General features: G+C 43.3%; 1 protein-coding gene and 1 pseudogene across 2 annotated transcripts in view; both read right to left on the minus strand.

The window, feature by feature from the left end:
* Positions 1–21,676, minus strand: part of Polr1a (RNA polymerase I subunit A) — a 95,925-nt gene that overhangs the window by 59,124 nt on the left and 15,125 nt on the right. For both annotated transcript variants that reach the window (XR_780520.3, XM_010625676.3), the window contains exons 7-13: positions 16,664–16,756; positions 15,551–15,656; positions 15,114–15,276; positions 13,090–13,260; positions 12,839–12,961; positions 10,343–10,573; positions 4,388–4,642 (exon numbers count right to left, since the gene is read on the minus strand). Coding sequence is in view for 1 of the 2 variants with exons in the window: in XM_010625676.3 (XP_010623978.1) it covers positions 4,388–4,642; positions 10,343–10,573; positions 12,839–12,961; positions 13,090–13,260; positions 15,114–15,276; positions 15,551–15,656; positions 16,664–16,756 (1,142 nt within the window). In the remaining variant the exon portion in view is untranslated. The remainder of the gene's footprint in view (positions 1–4,387; positions 4,643–10,342; positions 10,574–12,838; positions 12,962–13,089; positions 13,261–15,113; positions 15,277–15,550; positions 15,657–16,663; positions 16,757–21,676) is intronic.
* Positions 1,667–3,098, minus strand: LOC104863291 (annotated as a pseudogene).

Raw genomic sequence — 21,676 nt, forward strand, 5'->3', positions numbered from 1 at the left:
AAACAAAACAAAACAAAACTTTCCACAACCACTGGTTCTCAATCAGTACAATAAACAGAAGGGGAAAATTCTCAAAGAAACAGATCAATGAAAATCTGTTTTCTTAGAAAAGAAATAGCTACAGTTCACCATATTGTAGTTAGTTAAGGAAGAGAATTTAGAAATGGAGAAGAAATAGAAATAAAGGGAAATAAAGCTACAATAATAAAAATGACCAAAATACCTAGTGTGACTGTGTCCCTGGGTTCAATTCCCAGTATCACAAGAAAAAGAAAATGTTTACACTGTTGGCTTTCTTAGGTTAACCAAACCAACTCTTCTTCTCTTAGGACTTAGCCACCAAAGACATGCTGCATTTTTATAATTATTAGCAAAAACAAGGATTCTGCCTCTTGGCATTTATACTAAGGACTAAAAATTCATTAAGAACCAAAAGCTAGGGCCAAGGATTTAGCTCAGTGCTTCTGCCGCCTGCCTTACAAACACACGGACCTGAGTTCTATCCCCGGCAAAAAAAAAGAACCAAAAGCTTAACTTTACTTACAGAAATTGACTGAAAGTGAAGAGAACTCTCTAGTTATCACCAAGGTTTACCCCACCCCCCTTTTAAGAAATTAATTTATAGATATAAGCTTATTCATCCGGGTTCTGCTTGTCTCTCTTAAGTATAATCCCAACTAAAACGTGAGACAAGGCTCATTTAAACAGGTCAGACCTTTGCAGAATATAACATAAGCATGAAGCTACCTGCTGCTTTGTACTTATTCAATCAACATTAAGTACACAACATCCAACTTCACTGGTCTGAGGATTTCAGAATCCTCAACTCCCCATATAGCTAAAGATGAGGGGTCACTTTGCCAGCAAGTTCTTTTGCTGCTCCTTGGTAGTCCCCTCTGATGAAATGGGACTGACTCTAGCTCAAGCAGTACCTGGAAGCCACATCCTGCCCCATGCCTTCACCCAGCCCCAGCCTTGCTGAGTGGGGATAAAAACGCACACAGCTGAGCACTAAGGCTCAGGAGTCCAAAGGTGCTGGGTGTAAGTCCTGGCTTTATTACTGACTGGTAAGTTACTCTCTCAGTGTTTCTTCATTTGAAGATGACACTCACCTCATAAGGCCATTGCAAGACCTACCTAACGGAATGTCTGTGGTGCCTGAGACCTGGCCTGCCCAGTAAGTGTTGGCTTCATCTGTGACTATTCCTACTACTGTCATTATTGACATGAAAAGTTGAAAAGATAATTTTCACACTGGCAGAATTATTTTTTCCAATTCCCAAGTGATCTGAGGGGGTCTGTAACACTTTTTTCCTGCTTTTTATCCCTTGGATAGTTAACAGCCCACTAAGGTGGGCAGAGAAGAAAAAGTTCAACTCAAACTGACTCCTGACTGGAGCCACAGTGGGGTATATGGTGAGAAAAGGGGAGGGGTGGGACATTAGGCTCTGCTTAACTCCCTGGTGGCAGGAGGCTAATGAGATCAGAGAAATTCCAAGGAGTACAGGGTGCCAATTGGTGCTGAACATCTCTGAGAAGCCCCTAGTGCTCTCGGGTATAGTACTATCAACCTCTGCAGCAGACATAACTCCATGAAGATTCTTTTTTTTTGCCAGAAAGTTGAATTTATTATCTTACATAATGTCAGTAAAAACAAAGAAAATAATCAAGTTGTCTCATGGACTGGCAGGTGGCTTACTAATTCCCTTTCATTTCCAAATCTCAAGCAGTTGCTACATTTATGAGGTAGATCAGCTGAATGCTTGAAATCCAAATGAATTTTAAGATCTTTAATTTGTCCTGTTGAATATTCACAATACTGACATAAATAAATCCCTTCAGATAAATGTGAATTTAAATGCTTGCAGTAGTCTAGCATACTTGAAAAGCCTTTCCCAGTCATCAAAAATGAGTACTTTAGTATGTTCAATAGCAACATGCCTGTTAACATTTGCACAAAGTCTACTCCAAAAACCATACACTTGACATAGTTCTTACATTTGTCAAAAGTAATTCTGCCTAAGAAGCTATACTGTCCATGTTGTCTGTTGTTATACTTATCACTTAATTCTATTCATTTACACGCATGCTCATTTACCACGTGGCTGTGTAAGTCTTCTGGATCATTAGTTTCACGTTCACAGAACTGACTCAAGTACCATCATCACAGCTGTGCTCCTGGGAATGTAGGCAGAGCTCACTGCTTGAGAATTGCACATCACATACCAGTAGAGGTGATCACTGAAGTGGGTGTCTGCAATGTGCTGGCTGAGGTTCCCAAAATGACAGTCTTAGAGTCACAGTATTTACAAATGGAGGGAACCTCTTCATGTAGTTTGGCACGTTCAATTAGACGGATGTTGGTAGAGAAACTTTCCTTGCATACTTGGCACACATATTTTAGGATCACATGCTGCTTTAAATCAGAAAAATATTTACTGTTGAATTCACACAAAGTCCACATTTATAGAGGCCACTGCTATTAGCTCTCAGTAAAGGCCATTTCTACTGGACAGTTACATTCAAAGCTTGGCTTTTGTCAAGAATTTTACAAAGTTCAGTGGGTGGCTCTTCATCAGCTTGGTCTTGGAGGCTTTCTGAGGAATTGTTTTCTGTCTCTATATCATAATCCTCTGAAATTGTATGCACTTCCACAGCAACTGGAACATATTTGGCAGCGTGGACTACATAGGATTCTCCTTGTGAGTTTGTTTTCGTTGACTGATTCAGGGGAGTCACACTCTTCATCACAAATTTCAACATCTCCAGATTTTTCTGAAGAAAAGCAAGTCTGGTCTAGAATTCTAAGTAAAGACTGGGAACCAGGTAGTTATGATTTCTGTTTGTTTCTGGCCTTGATTCCTTCTGCAAATTTTGGTACGTCATTTAATATCTCAGTATCCAAATCATCATTTTTATTGTCAAAATATCTTAAGTCTGGCTATCTCATAGAACAGACACTGTAACAATGATCATAAAAAATTCCATTGAACACATCTGCAATTCTGCTCATTCCAGAGGAATCTGAATGACGAGAAGGGTGTAAAGTCTTCCTTTTTCTTTTTTTAGGATATTCATTCATATCTTTTCAATTTGATATAATTAATATTGCAGTGAGATAAAAATGAATTACAGGGAAGCTTCCACAGACAGAAAAAAATGCCTCATTTTTACTGATGAGGACACAGACTCAGTCAGGGCAGGTCAAGTCACCGAGAAGTTGCAGCCCCTCCCAGGCACAGCGGAGTCCATGCAGAACAGCCTGCTGTGAAGACTCTAAGTGAACTCTAAGAACTGTGGGCAAGGTGAAATGGGGTCTCCAAAGTGTTTTGCACACTTCCTGGCACTGAAAAAGTGCTTGGCAAATAGTAGCTGTGGGTCTGTATTATTATCCCTAGTTCTTTCAGATGTCACCATAATCCAAACTAATTGTGCATACTTGTGAATCATATGATATAAATAGCTTAAACTTGAAAAGGCATAAGACAGTGGTGGCAAACCTAAGCCACACACGTCACGGCAGGCCGTTTGTATTACTGAAAGCTCTAAAAGGTTCGCCATCACTGGCCTAGCACCTGTGGGCATATAGTAAGGGGTAAACAGGGACTGGAGCATACTCCACCCTTTCTTCTGCAGCCTGGCCCTTTCCCTGCTCAGCCCTCCATGAGCACAAGTCAGTTAGGGTCCCTGAGACGAGTCAGCAGGCCAAGAGAGGTGGGAGGAAGTTATGCCATTCCAGTGTGTTGTGTTGGACAGCAGTGACCACACAGGGCTACAGGAGAAAGAAGAAAGGAATGTAAAGAGGAGACCCTCCATGGGCTACAAAGGGGATCTGACCTGGGCTGTGGGGTTAAGTTACCTCTTAAAACTGATGTTCGTCAAAACTCAAAGGACCAAAGTCCAATTTGATCATTTTGGATGTCAGGTGACAGTTAGTTGTATAATCTGCATGTAAGGCTGCAACACGAAACTTATTATATAGAACTTGGCTTTCTGAGATGGTCATCATCATTTCTCTCCTGACTTAACACTTTATGATAGAAACATTTCCCTTACTTTTAAGCAACTAGAGGGCTCAAAAACTATCTGGAAGAAATGAGGACCTTCTGCTGCCTGTGTCCCTTGCCATGTGACTGCCCCCAGGAACCCCAGGAGCTGGGGAAGCCCTGGGTTCAAGGTGCTAAGACATATTGCAACAACCATGGGAGGGCTTCAAGGTCAGCTCCATGTTTTGGTTTTCTGAGACAGGGTCTCTCACTATGTAGTTCAGGCTGGTCTTGAACTCACTGTGTATCCCAGGTTGGCCTCATACTCATGGCAATCTTCCTGCCTCAGCCTCCTGAGTGCTAGATTACAAGTGTGTGCCACCACATCTAGTCAGACCTACCTTGGGAACAAGGTACTGCTGATCAGTGCAGGCCAAAACGTAGGCCTCAGCCCGGCCCAGCTCACTCTGGGGGAAGTGGGCATTCATCTCGTCTCCATCAAAGTCAGCATTGTAGGCCTTGCAGTTGGCATAGTGCAGCCGTAGGACTTTTTCTTCAGGCAGGATGCGGGCAAGGTGGGCCTGGATGGAAGGTCTGTGTAGGGTGGGCTGTCGATTCAGCAGGAGGATGTCCCCATTCTTCACATGCCGGCACACCTGGGGACAGAGTAGAGAGCAGGTGGGTGTGATCAGTGGGAATTCCAGCATCACTGCTACACCTTCCAGGAACTCACCTAACCTTGGTTAGAGTGAGTTCTGCCTAGCTCAAGTCTGAGTCAACTAAATACCAGGGGATTTACCTTGCTCCCTATATAATGAAACTAATCACAACCTTGCAGTAAAACCCTATAAATCTCTGAGAAATACTTCTCAAGCTCCTCTGGTCCTGTCCCTACATGGCTCCAATCCTCCCTCTGGCCTCAGAGACACAAGGAACAGAGAAGACCACAGGTCTCTGACCAGTAATTACTGTCTTCACTGGAGATGCACAGCCTTCCCAGAGTCCTGGATTCTTCTGAGAGTTAACCTTAAGAATGAAATGGAAGCAACTCCTAAAGACTGAACACCTGTGTTAACCACAAAGTCCTTGGGTTTGAAGAACTTGGCAGAAATAGCTAATTTCCCCAGGGCCACACATGAGCACATAATTCTAAATATCAACTCCATGTTTTAGAAATAATTAGCCCAAATTCATTCCATACAGCCAGCAGTAGAAGATAGGGTTCTTTACTCCTATTTTTAATGCCCCCTGAAAATACTTTATTACATTTTAAAACACCTGTAAGAAGTATAAACTGCAATAGTACTTTTGAAAAGTTTGAAAATACCCATCAGAACATCTGAAACACATTTCCTTTTTAGCCTTTCAAAAGAAGAAAGAGCACCAAAGCAAGATTATATGAATATATGTTTATGCAGCACTATTTATAGTAGCAAAAAGTAGAAATAACCTGACTACCTTACCGAAGGGGCAATAAATCAGTATATCTATACTACCGAATGCTATGTAAAGCTGAAAATGTTAATAAGTTAAATATATACATGTCTGGAAGCGGTGATAATAAAGTATTATAGCAAAGATAAAAGAAATCCAAGCCAGGCACTGTGGTGCATGCCTGTAACCCTGGCACTCTGGTGGCTGAGGCAGGAGGATCAAGAGTTTGAGGTCAGCTAGCCTGGGCTATACAGTGAGTTCAAGGTCAGCCAGGACCACAAAGTGAGGCCGTCATATCCCCTACCTTCCCCTCATCTAGGTAGCATGTAAAGAGATAGGATAATGCAATTTAAAATCCAACCCAACTCTGTAAATGGAAAAAAGGTACTTGGATCTTCCTTAAGCCATTACTACAGTCTCTGGAGCATAGACCCATGAGAGAATAGCAAGGCACCTTAAGCTTTAATATATCTCAGTACTGTTCATCTTATAATGAGCACATATTTCTATAAAAGTGTTTGAAAGATACTCAATTACTTTTAAAGAAAGCAAGAAAAACTGCACAAGGGCTATGCTCATTTTGGGGAAAAAAACCTTGGCAGATACAGACAAACTTAAAGAATAAGAGGAAAAAAACCCAAAAAAACTTACAAGTCATTTTACTCTTCAAAGGCAAATACCATTCACTTTTCCCCCTTACAACATATATATATTTTTTTTTGGCGGGGGGGCGGTACCAGGGATCAAACTCAGAACCCTGTGCTTGCGAGGCAGGCAGCAGCACCAATGAGCTAAATCCCTGGCTCTCTTTTCCCCCTTACAAATCTGCAGTCAGTCATGTCCTTCAGACAGAACACTTCTTCCATGAAGCTGATATTACTATGAGGCTTGTTAAGCCTTTTACTATCTTATATTTATTACCAGGCTCCCTATATAATGAAGCTAATGACAACTCAAGTTTTTGTTGTTGCTTTGCTTTTCCAATAATAGAGATTGAACCCAAAGTCTTGCTAATGCTAAACAAGCACTCTGCCACTGAACTATGTTCACAGTCCTTTAAATTTTTTTATTTAAAGACAGGGTCAATTTGCACAGGCTGACTGCAAACCTGCAATCCTCTGGCCTCATCCTCTCCAGTAGATGGATTACAGGTGTGTGCCACTCTCCTCAAACATAGTGAGCACCCCTTTCCTCAGCAGCCCAGAAGAATTGCTGAGATTCAGTGATACTTCACACTACCCCAAATCTCCTCTAAGCTTCAGCAGATACAAGACTAATAGACTACTTCAAGTCTAGTGGCTCTTACAGTTCTCTCCAGCTCAGGAAAGGACCAAATTCCTTAAAAACTAAAAGGCAGTCCCTAAAAACACCTACCCTGGAGTCTTTTTTGCTCTCTAAGGAATTCAAACCTTCCCCTCCCCATCCCTAAGTCCCACCCATGTTTCCAAGGAGACCTGAACTCTGAGGATTCCCATGAGCATCTGTCCAGGACACTAGCTGCTGCTTGCGTCACACAGTCTAAAGTCTTCTTTCTTTAGCCTCTCAAGGGAGAAGTTGCCCAGACCTGTGGCTCAGACCCAAAAACCCAGGCAGGGCCTAGGATTTGAGCCTAGCACATTCACGACATCCTCCAGCATAAGCAAATTCACCACAGCTGGGAAGGTACACAGGCCAGTCTGGCAGGCACTGGCCAATCCAAACAGAAGCCCTGGAGCACAGGGCTTTCCCCCTGCCAACCCAAATCCAAGGCCCTTCCTTTCTTTTGTCTCTAAATAAATACTGCAGTGAAAATTAGTGTGCCCCAGTGCCCGGGCCAAAGGCCTGCTTCAGGCAGCTGCTGGGCAGGGAAACTAGCCGAGGCGGTCCCAGCCACTTCCTCTCTACTTTACAAGGCCCAGGGCAAGGGGCAGAGGTTTCCTACCTCCCAGGGGAACAGGACCTTTTGCCAACCTTCTTTTTTACGTCATCCTCAGTTCACCCTTACTGAACCTCAGTTTCTCCTTCCTAGTCACCATCATGCCAGCCCCTCAGCCCTGTCCGGATCTACATGCAACATATCAACCAAAATCTTCAAAAATAACAAAAATTAGAAGTGCCTATGTATTTTATTACAGGTAGAAGAATCTTATATAAAGCCACTGAGATTTTGGAAAATGAAATTAGCTACCTTGCATCCGCAGATATCCTGACATGGGGATCACCTTTTCTTTTTAAAGTCCTTCCTGTTTTTCCCTCTAGTTCACTGTTACTGGGTCCAACACAACCCTTCACACCTCAGCCCCTTTGGGAGCTCAACCTGGATCCACACACTCTTGTTTTCTGGGTGCCTCCTAACTTGAGAGTACAGTGCAGAGCACATCCTGCCCTGGAACTCTCAGGATTTAGGGACTCTAGGGCTGAGCAATGGGTGCACACAAAGTGATGACACAACACAATGAGGACACAAGTCTTAAAGAGATGAGGGTGGAGGTGGACACTGGGTGCAGAGAGGGCAAACCAACCTACAAGCTGCCCACTTTCATTTATAAATAGTTTTACTGACACACAGAAATTCCCATTCACCTATACATGCTTTCACATGATACCACAGAGCTGAGTGGTTACAACAGGGCCTGTGTGGCCAGAAAGTCTGAAGTATCTACTATCTGACCAACGAGGAAAGACAACTTTGCTGAGACCTGAAGAACAGTGGAGTTAACTGAGGGACTATGGGGAAGCAAAGTGTTCCAAGCATGGGAAGAATCAAACCAAAACCAAAGGGAGAATGAGTCGACAGATATGGACGGGCTGAATGCAGAGCCTGAAGGCTGCGTTTAAAGGTGAGGCCAGTGGACAAAACAGGGACAATCTGAGGACTGGTGAATCTGCTAAGGATTTGAATTCAAGTTGTAGGACAAGCAACTGGATCACCCAATTTGACCTTCCACAACTCAGGAGATCTCATCCGCTATGCACAAGCACCTAGCAGGCAAGAAGGCCAACCTCTCTCCTGAGCTGACCCTTGTCCCTATCCGTATCCCTCACCCTTAACCTAAGTTCCCTTGTGCCTGTGCTTCATCCTTACACCCCAATAATTTCAGAAACCCCTATATCCTTTTGCTTTTCCTTCCAAATGCCCTTAGGTATTTAATGCTTTTGTTTATTCATCACAAAGACTCTGGAATCTGGCTCCCTCCACTTGATTCACAGGTGACCTTCAACTGACCTTAAGGGACCCACAACCACATACGACAGATAGATGCAGACACAAAATGAGCAAACCAGACCTCATCCCTCCTTCCCCTCTCTTGCTTTCACATTCTAGTCCTCTTACCCTCCCCTTTTCTCTCTACTGTACTCTGCATTCAAAGACTAACACTCTAATAGCTTTTTCTTAATTCTATTATACCTACATCTAAGACCACTATTTCTACTTTTTATGGGAGATGGACCCTTAGTTTTGCCATTATTGCTGTAAATGTAAAGGGCCCAGAAGCATCTCCCCCTGTGGCTTTCCAACCCTCCCCTGCTGGAAACCATATTTATCCCTTCTCTTTTCCACAGCTCTAATGCCCAACCTGTGGCCAAATGCCCCTTGGCTTTCTCTCTGCAACAGCCCCACACATTAGCCCTGGGTTCCCCCAGCAGCCCTCTAGGCTGCCTCATTTCCTAGCTCATAATTTCCTCCTGATGACTGTGACCTTTCACCTCACCTGGCAGTTTCCACTCAAACTCATTTCCTCTTGAGTGTCATTTGCAAAAACCAATGTTGTCCCCCATCAGTGATCCCTAAGGTGTCTACCGCACCACTAAGCAGTGCTGCAACCTCCAGAATGACAGCAGGGGTCTTATTCACAATGCCTGGTAAAGCCCTAGCACTCAGTGGGTCCTAAGTACTACCTGAGCTCTCGCTGAACTCTTCCAATTTTCCTCTCATCATTCCCTGCTGTGACTCTTTCACAAGTCTGGCTTCACTTAATAAGATTATTTCATATCTGAGACACCATGTTTCATGCTTCCTTTTACAACCCTCACACAGTTCCTTGCAAAATGTCAGGCACTCAAGAAGGGCAGAATCAGCCTATGAGCCTGCAAATAAATTTCAATCAATGCACAAGAAAACAACTAAACAGGTGACTTCATCTGATGTCTGCAGGTCCCCTGTCACCAAAGCAGACTTGAACTTGTGTGGAGTTACTGTTCTACCTGAGGACAGCTGTGAGAATAAGGAAAAAAAGAGAACAGGCCCACAGTGCTGCTGTCAATGGGAAGAACAGCAGGGACCAGTGGGTACCATAACAAGGAAAAAGAATGCCTCATTTTCCTCTGTTCCTCCAGAGCTCCTTCCAGGCTATTGTACAGCTTGAACCCATTACTACAGAAGAGCTACTTAGCCACTGGGCATGACAGGTAAGAGAGCAAGGAGAGGTCTAGAGCTGCACAGATAGGTTAAAAAAAAATACTAAGTCACCTCTTGCCTGAGTAGTCACCTCTAAGTTAAACTCAAATCCATTTCACTCGACAACTTCTGCCTCTGCTGCCTAGTTTGGGGTCTTCTGCTACTATGCTGTCAGTGGGAAGGCTACTTTGGGACACAGCTACAAATGCTGTCATGTGTTGATCACATGTCCTCAGCAACACAGCTAATCACTCATGCACTTTTCGTAGAGGAACCCAGAAAAAGCTTCATCATAACACAGCACTAGAGCAGGTATTCACATCACTCAAACTGAAGCATTAGTTTAAAGCCTTTAGTTACTGGCTAACTCTGGCCCAAACATCACCTTTAAAGACACTTCAGTATGAGAAGTGGGAACATGGTTAAATCTCACAAGCTCCAGGGATGTTGCCACTTTTGATCCGAGAACCACTCTTAGAATAGCAGCAATGAGGAGCCAGACAGCAGCTGCCTGGGCCCTTGACCCAACCTGCCCATTACTCACAGTTTTTGTCCCCAGGGGCTTAGGCGCCCCTGTAGCTGGTGTCAGGAGCTGTTTGGCCACTGCTTCCCGCTGGGCTATGTCCACGGTGCTCAGGGCTGTGCGGCTGCCATCCTCGTTAATGACCATGGAGGCTCCGGGGTGCACATTTGGGCCGTTGATGACTGCCTGCCTCAGTTCCTGGACGTTCCAGGGGGTCACTGGCTGAGGGTAGGTCAGTTTTGTGGCAAACACCTAGAAGCGAGGAGTGCATATAAACGTTCAGGGTGGGCACAAAAAGTTCACAGGGATCCAAAATCTGAGTAAATAAGATGCATGACTTTTTCTCCTGTTGAGTGGTCTGCTTAGAGAAGAAGGCCTTCCGGTGAGCATTGCAACACTCAGCCTGTTTTCTTCACAGAGCCATTTTGCCAGACTTGCTCCCTTAAGGAATAGAGGCTGGGCCTTCTTTTTCAGCAGTCAGTCTGGGTAACTAAAGTATTGCAGTTAATACATTAGTTTGTTTGTTTTTTTTTGATACATTCTAAAACTTCATCCTTTCCTCATAAGCCAACAAATTCAAAGTCCCCAAAAAAGGGAACACAGCATGGGATACATGCTTGAGATAGGTGGTAATACCTGCCCTCGAGTAGCACCACTCCCCTCCCCACCCTAGCAGATATTGCTAACTAATCATGGCCCACATCCTGAGCCCAGACATGGCATCAGTAGCTCTTCTGGCAGCTATTACCATCAAAGTGCTGCCTGAGATAAAATAGATTTGCAATTTTGATATCTAAGAAAATGCAGCATAGTGAGCTAAAGGAAGGCCTACAACACTCTTGGAGAAAAGTCAGTTCACTGGTTAAGATTCTGAGCTACCTGGGCCGGGGATTTAGCTCAGTGGTTCTACTGCCTGCCTTGTAAGCTCAAGGTCCTGAGTTTGATCCCTAGTATAAAAAACAAACAAACAAACAAAAAAAACCCCAAAGATTCTGAGCTACCGAATATTACAAACCCCTGTGATCTGTCAAAGTACATGCAAATACATCAAAGACTCCAGGAAGCCCTCCATAAAGGAACACGCCCAACTTTCTGCAGATCTCTATGCAATGGTACTTTATAAGGCTTCTCTCCCCAGCTACCCCTCCCACCCCGCATTCCCCATTCCCTCAGCCTAAATCATTTACTGGCTCACAGAATACTGATGTCTGTACTTGTTTGTTCACTGTTTGTCTCTACCACCAGCACACTAATGTTCAATCTCTCTGACTCAGTGTCAGTCTCTAGTTCACTGTCCAGGCTTTACCTTATCCCTGTGCTCCTATGACACATCTCAACAGCGCTATAGGGGAAGAGTATGCTACGAGAGGCCAAGAGGGAGGTTCACTGGCTCTGCTCTTCCCAGCCATCTATGAGTAAAACCTCCAGGCCTCTGAGATCTGGGGCAGGTTGGAGGCGGTCAGAGGAGTGACTTTAGAGTGTCTGCTCAGAGGACAAGCCATCACCAAATGAACCCAGATTCAAGAGAGAAGTCTAGAAAAAAACCGCTTGAAGATAGAAAGTGAAGTTATACTATAATTGTTTCTGGAGGCTGAGGACATTCTAGGCACTGTGAGGACAAAGTCAGCAGGGGCAGCCCCTGTCTCTGTGCAGAGAAAGCCTCTCCTCCCAGGCCCTCAGACTCAGGAAGGTCACACAGTGCTTTTCCCTGCCACTTGGCCAAGCTGCTGGATGCAAAGGTCTACAGTTTCCAGTGGGAAGAGGGCACAGAACTGAGTCTTGTCCTGACACTCCATGCTCTTGCCTAGAAAATTCAAGTGTACTCAAAACAGAATCAGAACACCATGTCTCGGCTCATTACGGGTAATCCCAAGAGAAGCTGGAAGGTGGTGTGTGAGGAAGTGAAACTCCACAGAGGGAATTAAACCATTTTCACAATATTGACCTCAAGGCCCATTAAGGGGGAAGTTGACTGAAGAGCTGCTGCTAATGAGCACGACAGTATGAACTAAAGGGGTAGAAAAGGAAACTGGCTCACCGAGGGAACACTAATGGGTGAACAGGGTCGGCCACTGACCCAGGGGAACTGGCAGACGGGTAACTCCCAACAACATGCACATAGCTCCCCTCTGGGAGCACTCTCTAACCCCTTCCCCTGCCAGGTAATCAAAGGTACACATTTCTGCCCAATTTTCGTCTTCTGTCACATACTCAACTGAATGAGAAGGCTTTAAAGACTAAGCCGAGAGGGGCAGGAAGATATCCAGGCAGGGTGTGAACACCCCACCCTGAGCAACCTGCTGCCCTGGGCAAGGTTCTCCCCTGTGGATGGGTGTCAAGTCTGGCAAGGAGAGTTATACCATGCTGCAGCCTGAGTACCTCCTTCCTCATGAGCTCTTCCTTTGCATGAGGAAGACCTGAGCCACTCTGAGCAGCCACACACCCTGTTGTCAGCCCTCTCTGGCACGCTCACCTGCTACCCACCAGCAGCAAATGAGCCCCTCCCCAAATACACACCATGGGAATTCCGATTTCATTGGTGTTGATGTACATGTCTGGGCAAATGACAGAGCGGGCAGCATAGTCTACTCGCTTTCCCATCATGTGCTTTCGGAACAGGCCTTCCTTCTTCTCCAGGATCTGTATGGAGCAAAAAGGTCCATTGAAACAATTTTAAAAACTCGATTGTTTATTATTTTCTTGTTTTAACATAAATGTTTATTATTCACCCTCTTTAGCTAGCAATGCAAATCTAACTTATTGCTCACCTGTCTAATGCCAGGGAACTTTTCCATCATTAATTTGTCCATCTCACTATCAAATACAATATTAACATGGCTCTGAAGGCGAATCCAAATGTTATAAAGTTTGTCTGTGAGAGACTGGCCTGGAAGCATACTTATAAAGGACCGATCCATAGCAACGGAAGAGTCTTTTTCCTGAAAAGATAAAATCAAGAAAACAGGTTGGAAAAAAAAAAAATCCAAGAAGTCCAGGTTTCTTACCTAGCTCTGATAACAAATGAGCTCTGAATCTGACAGACCGATGGTAAGGTGCTAATAAATAAATCATGTAAGTATGTGTCAATGAGACATCAGGCCCATTGCATATATACCAGCCTGTCTCTTTCAGGTAGTAAAATAAACTCAAAATTTATAAGCAGCCTCCTTTCTTAAGACACTGCTCAAGTTCCCTACTATTTAGGTTCCTAACACTTTACTTCTGAAGCTGTTATCTTGACAAATAACCAAATCTAATGTGGAATTTCAGTTTTATTTAGTTTTAGAAAAACACGATCAAACATATTTATTAAAATGCAGCGCTGGGGATTTAGCTCAGTGGTAATGCCACCTGCCTCGCAAGTACAAGGTCCCGGGTTTGATCCCTGGTACCCCTCCTCCCCCAAAATTGCAGATAGAACAATTTCTTAAAAGGAAAAATATCTTCCCTATCTCATGAATTATGATGTGAGTCCCAGTATTTAACCAATCCTTTTTAATATTTCTGCCCCTGGCCCTGTCTTCTCTCTCCATCTGCACTGGGAAACAGAGGGCTTAGGTTGCCTTAAAGCGCCACCTACTGGCTCCATCTGACCTAGAAGACAGCTGTCCCATATCAATGAGAGAAGAAACCCACCAGTGTGTTGAAGGTGACAAGTGTAAGAGGGAACGTTGTTTGTTTCTCCACAGACCTTTTTTTTCCCCACAAAGGTTTGCCCTTATTTTCCAGGGACATCAAAATAGAATTCTCAGGCCTGGTCACTGGATCTATCCTACAGTCTTCCTTCTCAAACTGGACTACTAGCTGCACAGGTCAAATCTCTCTTACAGTGAGAACCTGTTAAATGTATACCAATGTTGGCCACTCAGAAAACTAAGTAAGGGCTGGGGATTTAGCTCAGTGGCACCACGCCTGCCTCACAAGGTTCTGAATTTGATCCCTGGTACCAAAAGGGGAAAACAAAACAAAACAAAGAAAACACACAAAACTAAGCAAAACCAGAGAAAGCTCCAGGAGAAATACTAGATGATCCAGAGTATTAGTGTCCAGGAGACAGTGGTACCAACTTGTGATAGGCCAGCCTGACAGTGGGTGTGTCCCAGCAGCTGGCAGTGAGTCCAAGAGGCCTGTCTAACCAAGGATAGAGACAGCTATTTCTATTTGCACCTGGAGTATCACTGAGCTGGAAAGAGTCTCAGTGACTGTAGCAAGTTTTCTGAGTGCCCAATTCATCTTTATACAACTAAAGACCCAGTGCAAGGCACACACTTTGAAATGGTTCAGGAGTTAGGTGAAAGTCTTATTCTGGGAAATATATCTACTTTCCAACACTGCCTTTCTAGCCACAATGCCAGAGACCTCATCAAGACCAAAACAAAGCCAGCTAACATGCGTTCTAGTATTGTAACCTATGGAACACATTCTTACAGTCCAGAGGAAATCAGACTCTTTCTAGAGCTTCTAGCTGCAGGTGACAGAACAGCCTAGGAATGAAACATCACCATAACCCTTACATTTCTTATAGTAGAGAGGAACTGAAGAAATTAAGGTGACTCAACTAAGACTCACCGAGAACAGCTCCTAGGGACAAAATTGAGACCAAAGCCTAGACCTTCCCATGCTCAGACTTGCACTTGCCCCTTTGATGTTAACTAGATATGCTTTAAGCTCCCACTGAGGTTGCCAAAAACATCTAGTCAGCATTGCTCTGTCACCTGCAGTGTCTGTGTCCACACTGCAAATGGGCAGAACCAAGTATGTGGGCTGTGACATTAGCATAGGCAGCTCTGACCTCATCTGTGGCAAGTGTTGCCACATCAGTGGGTAGCTTCTGTTCCTGGGCCATCAATGCCAGAAGCTTCCGGATCAGAACTATGTCCTTCATAACAGCTTGCAAGTTCACCGTCTGGCCATTGGTAAACATCTGGTCCCCTAGGCGATTAACAGGGCGGTACCTGCAGGGGCACACGGAGAATCAAGGCATGTTTAGCATGAAGGAAGGGTTGGGTTCTTCAGCTTCTCCCTCTGCTGACTGCAAGAAACACACCTCCCCCTGCTCAAATCCACAGCCAATCTTCCTCTTGTGTTTGCAACAGGAGAGGCAAGGACTCCCACCACCTACAACCTAGAGTTCCTTTGTTGCTTTGTGCCCTTAATCTTCCCATCGCCTCTTAAAGGTCCTTCTTCCATTCCTCAGCCAACTTTTTTCAGGTGAAGTTAGGGCATTACCTGGAGGGCGGCACCACTATGAAATCCAGAAAGAACACACTGGGGTTGAATCTGGACTCCATGTCAACATCATCCAGTCCCAAAAAAAGGTAATTTAGAAAGAATCCTGTGTTTGAAATAACCAAAGAGACCATTTAAATCTCTATGTAAGAATATGGGAGGACAGCCACAAAAATATTACCAATTGAAAGGAAAATCACAAAAGAGGATAATATGTAGAGTAAAATCACATTATTTTCTTTGTTAAAAAACAAAAAGCCCTTTTGTGTATGGAAGTATACCTGCAGGTAAGGGTAAGATACAAAGGTGGCAATGCGCACACCTAATATCCCAACATTTGGGAGGCTGAGGGAGGAAAATGACTATATAGTGAGACTGTCACAAAAAACAATCTCAGAGAAAAATGAACAAAATGTGCTAGCCTGTCACAGAAACAATCGCATTAATGTAAGTGTTCTTTTTTTCTAACATCTTTTTTTTTTAATTTAATGAGTTTATTGGTACATTTTAGGTATACATTATAATCACATTCATCATTGGGGAACCGTACCTGTACATGATATATCTTTTTTTGGTATCTTTTAAAGAATATGTTCACCTGTATCATCTACAGAGATCAGAGTTGGTATTCCAGACACTCTCAGAAGATGTGCATGACGGCATAGGTCTTGTTATATACCCAAAAAGGAAAGGGGTTTTCCCTAGTTGTGGGGAACTGAAATGGATACAAATCCTAATATAGAAAAAAAAGACTTCATTTTTGATTCACAGAAGGAATTCCCATAGAAATCTTCTAAAGGCCTTTTACATGTGGACATTTAAAAGGTGAGCTACAATGACCCTCCTAGAATTATGTCAAACTGTATTAAGCGAGTGGTCATGCAGCTGTCATATAATCAACTCAGTTACAACAGCTAGCAAAGCTTTAGTGCTGGATCTGGATGCCTCATACTCACTGTACCCTAACACCTGCCCCAAAGTTTTGGGCTTACTTTGGGAGACAGCTACAATTATCACAACCTCTAAAACACTTAAAATAACAAGGCAGGAGAAATGTCATGGACATTAAAGCCTAGAGAAGAAAAGGGTACTCTTTTTAGCTTGGTACAGCACCTTCATTCTTCCAAATGGCACCAAGATGCTCCCGGGCACTGCTGGGTGTCAGATATCCTCGTTTTCCCATCTGAGCCTCGTCAATTCCCGGAGCTGAGGGAGAGGTGGGGAATCAAAGCACAATAAATCGATAATAAGTGCTTCTCTGAAAGTGACGTTTATCAATTCTTCGTCTTCATCCTGCAAAGCCCAAAGTTGACCACAAAAACCACCTTGTTTTTATTTATTTATTTTTAGTACTGGGGATCGAACTCGGGACTTTGTGCTTGTGAGGCAGGCAGCGGAAACACAAAAGCCAGTCTACAACAGCATATTCTCAGTCCTGGATTCCCTTTCATCTAACTTCTAAACTAAAGAAAACAATACAGTTATTATATAAAAACTGAAAAGTAGCACCAAAGAAAACATTATCTACTATCCCACTACATTAAACATAACCATTTTACTTTTCTGTTTATTTTTTGCAGTTCTAGGCACTGAACCCAAGCCAAGACCATCCTAAGCAAGCACTCTACCACTAAGTTACACTTTAAGCCCTATCACTTTTATTTTTTTATTTTTATTTTATTTTGGTACTGGGGATCAAACTCGGATCCTTGAACTTATGAGGCAGGTGCCGGAACCACTGAGCTATAAATCCCTGGTCCTATATGTTTTTTCCCAGTACTTTAGTTTATGCAAATGCTTTACATAAACACAATGGGGTTTACATTTATTTTTGCAGCACCAATGTTCGAACTCAGGACCTTGTGCTTGCCAGGCAGGCTGTGATGCCATTGAGCTAAATCCCCGGCCCTGTAAATGTGTATTTATTTTGAACACTACTGTGTTTGTTACCATCATACGAATATTTTACCTATCATTTTTAATGGCTATGACATTCCATGCAGCTGTTAGGTACTTAACTGTGCTCTCACATTTGGCTCTTTGGGTTTTTTTTAAACTAAAAGTAATTTTATACTACACATGGCACTTATCCAAGAGACTTAAAGGAGAACTATGGATAAATGAGTATGAATACATCTATGAATAAATATATACATATATTCTTTTCACAAACACCATACTGGGATATGAGGAATAAATTGAGCTTGGTTTCTCAGACTAGGCAAGATCACCCTGGGATTCTGTCAAGATCAGGGTCCCTGAGCCCAGGGCCATGGACTACGACAGTCTGAGGCTGTTAGGAATTGGGCTGCATATAAGGTGAGCTTGCTCCTGTATTTACAGCTGCTCCCCATCACTCATATTAACCCAGCAACTCTGCCTCCTACCAGATCAATGGGGGCATTAGATTCTCGAGAATTGGAGGCATGAACCCCATTGTGAACTTCATACGTGAGAGATCTAGGTTGCATGCTCCTTATGAGAACCTAATTCTAAACCCCACCACTACCACCAAACAATCCATGGGAAAACTGTCTTCCATGAAACCAGTCCCTGGTGTCAAAAAGGTTAGGGTCTGCTATTTTAGAGAAATCTCTAGTTTGAATCACAATAGATGCATCATAATTTATTTAACTAATTTCTAGTAACAGGCCATTGAAGTATGTCCAATTTAAAATTATTTAAGCAAAACTTTGGGAACTCTTTTTTTCCTTTTTCTTTTTGGTACTGGGGATCAAACTTGGGTGATTGTGCTTGCAAGGCAGGAGGCAGAACCACTGAGCTAAATCCCCGGCCCTGGGGACTCTTAATTCCTTAATTAAAAGTGACAGAAATGGAATTGCTAAATCAAGGGAATCTGCACATTTAAAGTTTTAATATCTTTAATAGCAAAACAGTTCAACCAATTAATGTAATAGAAGAGAGTGTGGACATGCAAAGAAGAGCAGCTCTGACCTTCAGGGAGAACCACATTAAAAAGCTATGTTCAGTGGGAAAAAACCAGACCCCATTAAACAATTGTTAGCATTTCTGGAAATGAATATTTGAACTTTCCTACTACAGTGTCTGAAGGGCTGTGGAAGATTGGTTGCATCTCCTCAGCGCTGGTCCCAGAAGTGCCCTCCACTCAGTTTAGGTCACCCTGAAGGAACATGGAGGCCATTCAGTCACGGGACTGTAAGAGTCAGAAGAGACCTGCAAGAGGCCACTTCACAGAGCTGTATCTGCTTCTAACAAGGCTCTTCTGCAACCTGCAACAGTGAAATCTGCCTAGCAAGGATTTTTAAGCATCTGAAATGTGCATTTATTTCAACTGCAATAGCTGCTACTGAAAAAGGACTTTTGTGGTTATGTAACCTGAGAAAACTGGATTTCCACAGGTGGGAATATCTTGGCTGCCAGAATTCTTATTCTAAATACTACTGTGCTCAAGGGGTTTGGGGAACTCCCTGGAGCTACACAGCTTTTCATAAGCTTATGGCTTTCCTCCTGAGATCACCAGGACTTGAGGACTGTTTAAGCACAGGTCTCACTTCTCTGCTCTCTCTGGTGTGAGGAAAATGGCCCAATCATACTAAGCATGATCACCTGCTCTTGGGAATTAATGGTCTGTCACTTGTGTCTCCTCTAAGAGTAGGGACACATGGTCAAGTCTCCATCTTGGCACCACGGTCACTCATGAACATGGTCCTTGGCATAAAGCCAAATGACCAAGCAAATGACTGTTAAATACTACATCCCAATCCAGAAACTGATGAAGACTACTGCCTACCCATTTCTACCACACAGATTTCTGGGTGCAGCACCTTATTATTATGCCTGCAGGGAAAAGCCACATCAAAAGGATGGATTTGGCAAAGGTACCAAAAGACTACTTCCCTGCTGGACATCTGCCCCACAGAAACAGTTACTTTCTAGCATTCTGACCGCCTATGTTTTCATTCTATTAGGATTTTCCAGGGCATCCCAAAGGCCACAGTAGCAATTTCCAACTCATGTTAAGGGAAAATTGTGTTAAGGGTTATTTAAAGGTAAGTGAGGGAAAATATACTCTTGTGCTATTTACTGTTATTAAACAAAATGAAGCACACTTTGTTTACTTTGTGGTGCTGGGGATGTGAGCCAGGGCCTTGCACATACTAGGCAAATGCTCCATCACCGAATTACAATGTAGCCTGGAAGGCTTTCTAAAAGCAGTGTGGTATCCTTGAATAGATCCTAAAACACAAAAAAGCCCTTACTGAAAAAATCCTGCCAAACTTCAAATAAAATCTGAGGTAAATTAATAGTACCATACCAATGTTAAACACTGTGAAATTCTGACATATGCTCCTGGTAATCTAAGATGCTACGTTAGGACCAATTGAGTGTATGGGAACTCTCATATGTTTGCTACCTTACTGTGGAAAAGTCTAAAATCTTTCTAAAATAAAGTTTATTTTAAAATAATAAGTAGGAGAGTGGGGGAAAGAAGGGAAGGAAAAATATGAGAAAAGAAAGAAACGGATACAAAGTTTTTGTAAATAGGGAGGGATGGAGGGGTAGAGGGGAAGGGAGGGGAATGAAGAAAAAAACAAGAACCAAGATATATCATGTACAAGTACAAATTCCCAATGACGAATGTGATCATAACGTATACCTAAAATATACCAATAAACTTAATGAGAAAAAAATAAAATAAAAACATCAAAATAATAAATAGATTTGGCCAGGCATGGTAGCACATGCTTGTAATCCTAGTACTCTGGGAGGCTGAGGTGGGAGGATCAAAAAGCCAATCCTGGGCAATTTAGTGAGAATGTCTCAAAATAAAAAATAAAAAAGGTCTGGAAATACAGTTCTGTGTAAAAGCCTCTGGGTTCAATCCTAAACAAAACAAAACACCAAAACTTCACAAAAAACAGGTTTGATGTTATTTCAACCTTGCCAGAATCTTTAGTGCTAAAGGTACAACTGACATCTCCAGAAAGGGAACTTTTATTTCCCTGCATGTTTCATATTCTCAAGCCCCAGAGTGGGGGTGGGGGGATCTCTTATCTGCTATGGACTTTCATGTATATAATATATATAATTTTCTCTGTTCTGGGCAAGAGGTTTTGATACTGCTAGGATATGGGTTAGAAAATGAAGCTTCAGGAAGTAACCTTCCCCAAGCCTTGCAGAGTATACAGCAGGGCCACCTGTTAATCACGAGTTGTGCTTTTTCTACCCTGGCAGGTTGATATGATGAAAAAGTTAACAATTAACATCTAGAGAGCACATACTACTCTCAGTACTTCACACAAATTATCTTATTTAATTCTTACCTCTTTAGAGCAAAAATTTAAAAAAATGTTTAAATAAGTCTATTACTACCAATTATTTTTGGAACCACGCCTGCTCCCGACCCAGCAACCATCACTCAAGCACCGGGAAGGTAGGCCAGGCCCCGATCCACCGCAGGAAGGAGAACCACGCTTGCTCCCAACCCAGCAGCCATCGCTCAAGCACCGGGAAGGTAGGCCGGGCCCCGATCCACTGCGGGAAGGAGAACCACGCCTGCTCCCGACTCAGCAGCCATCGCTCAAGCACCGGGAAGGTAGCTGCGCTGGCGCCCCTGAACCCCCATAATCCCCCCACACACACTCTCAGACCTCCTGACTGCAAGTCTTTGGACCCACACTGCAAAGACAGAGGTGGTCATCAAGGGCATTTTTCTGAGTTCCCAACTTTGAACATCTTTAAAGAAAGGGCGTGGGAAACCTATAATAGAACGTTGCAGAGTTCAACCATTCAGAAAGATGGGGAACTCAATCTGGGCCTTGCAGCCCGAGGTCAGTCAGCATCATGGGGTTCAGCAATCAGCTAACTGAGATCAGGGGTCTTGCATCCTCGCTCTGTCTGAGCCATTAAATGGTAAATATACTATATTGAAAAGTTTGTTCACTGCAGACATGTTCTGGACTGCTTCTTGATTTCAATTTAATTCAAATGATTTAAGGGTGATAGACTAGTGACTACCACAGGTGGTCAGTGTCCAAGTTGTGCTTGATCTTAATTAATGTGTTGCTGATTGTATCAGTTGGGGTAAAGCATTGCCGTTGATTTGATGAGCTGTTTTCTCTGATGTTATGAAGATGAGAATGT

Source organism: Fukomys damarensis, unplaced genomic scaffold (genome assembly GCF_012274545.1).
Source record: "Fukomys damarensis isolate Sample0158 unplaced genomic scaffold, DMR_v1.0_HiC HiC_scaffold_2, whole genome shotgun sequence".
Classification (NCBI taxonomy): domain Eukaryota; kingdom Metazoa; phylum Chordata; class Mammalia; order Rodentia; family Bathyergidae; genus Fukomys; species Fukomys damarensis.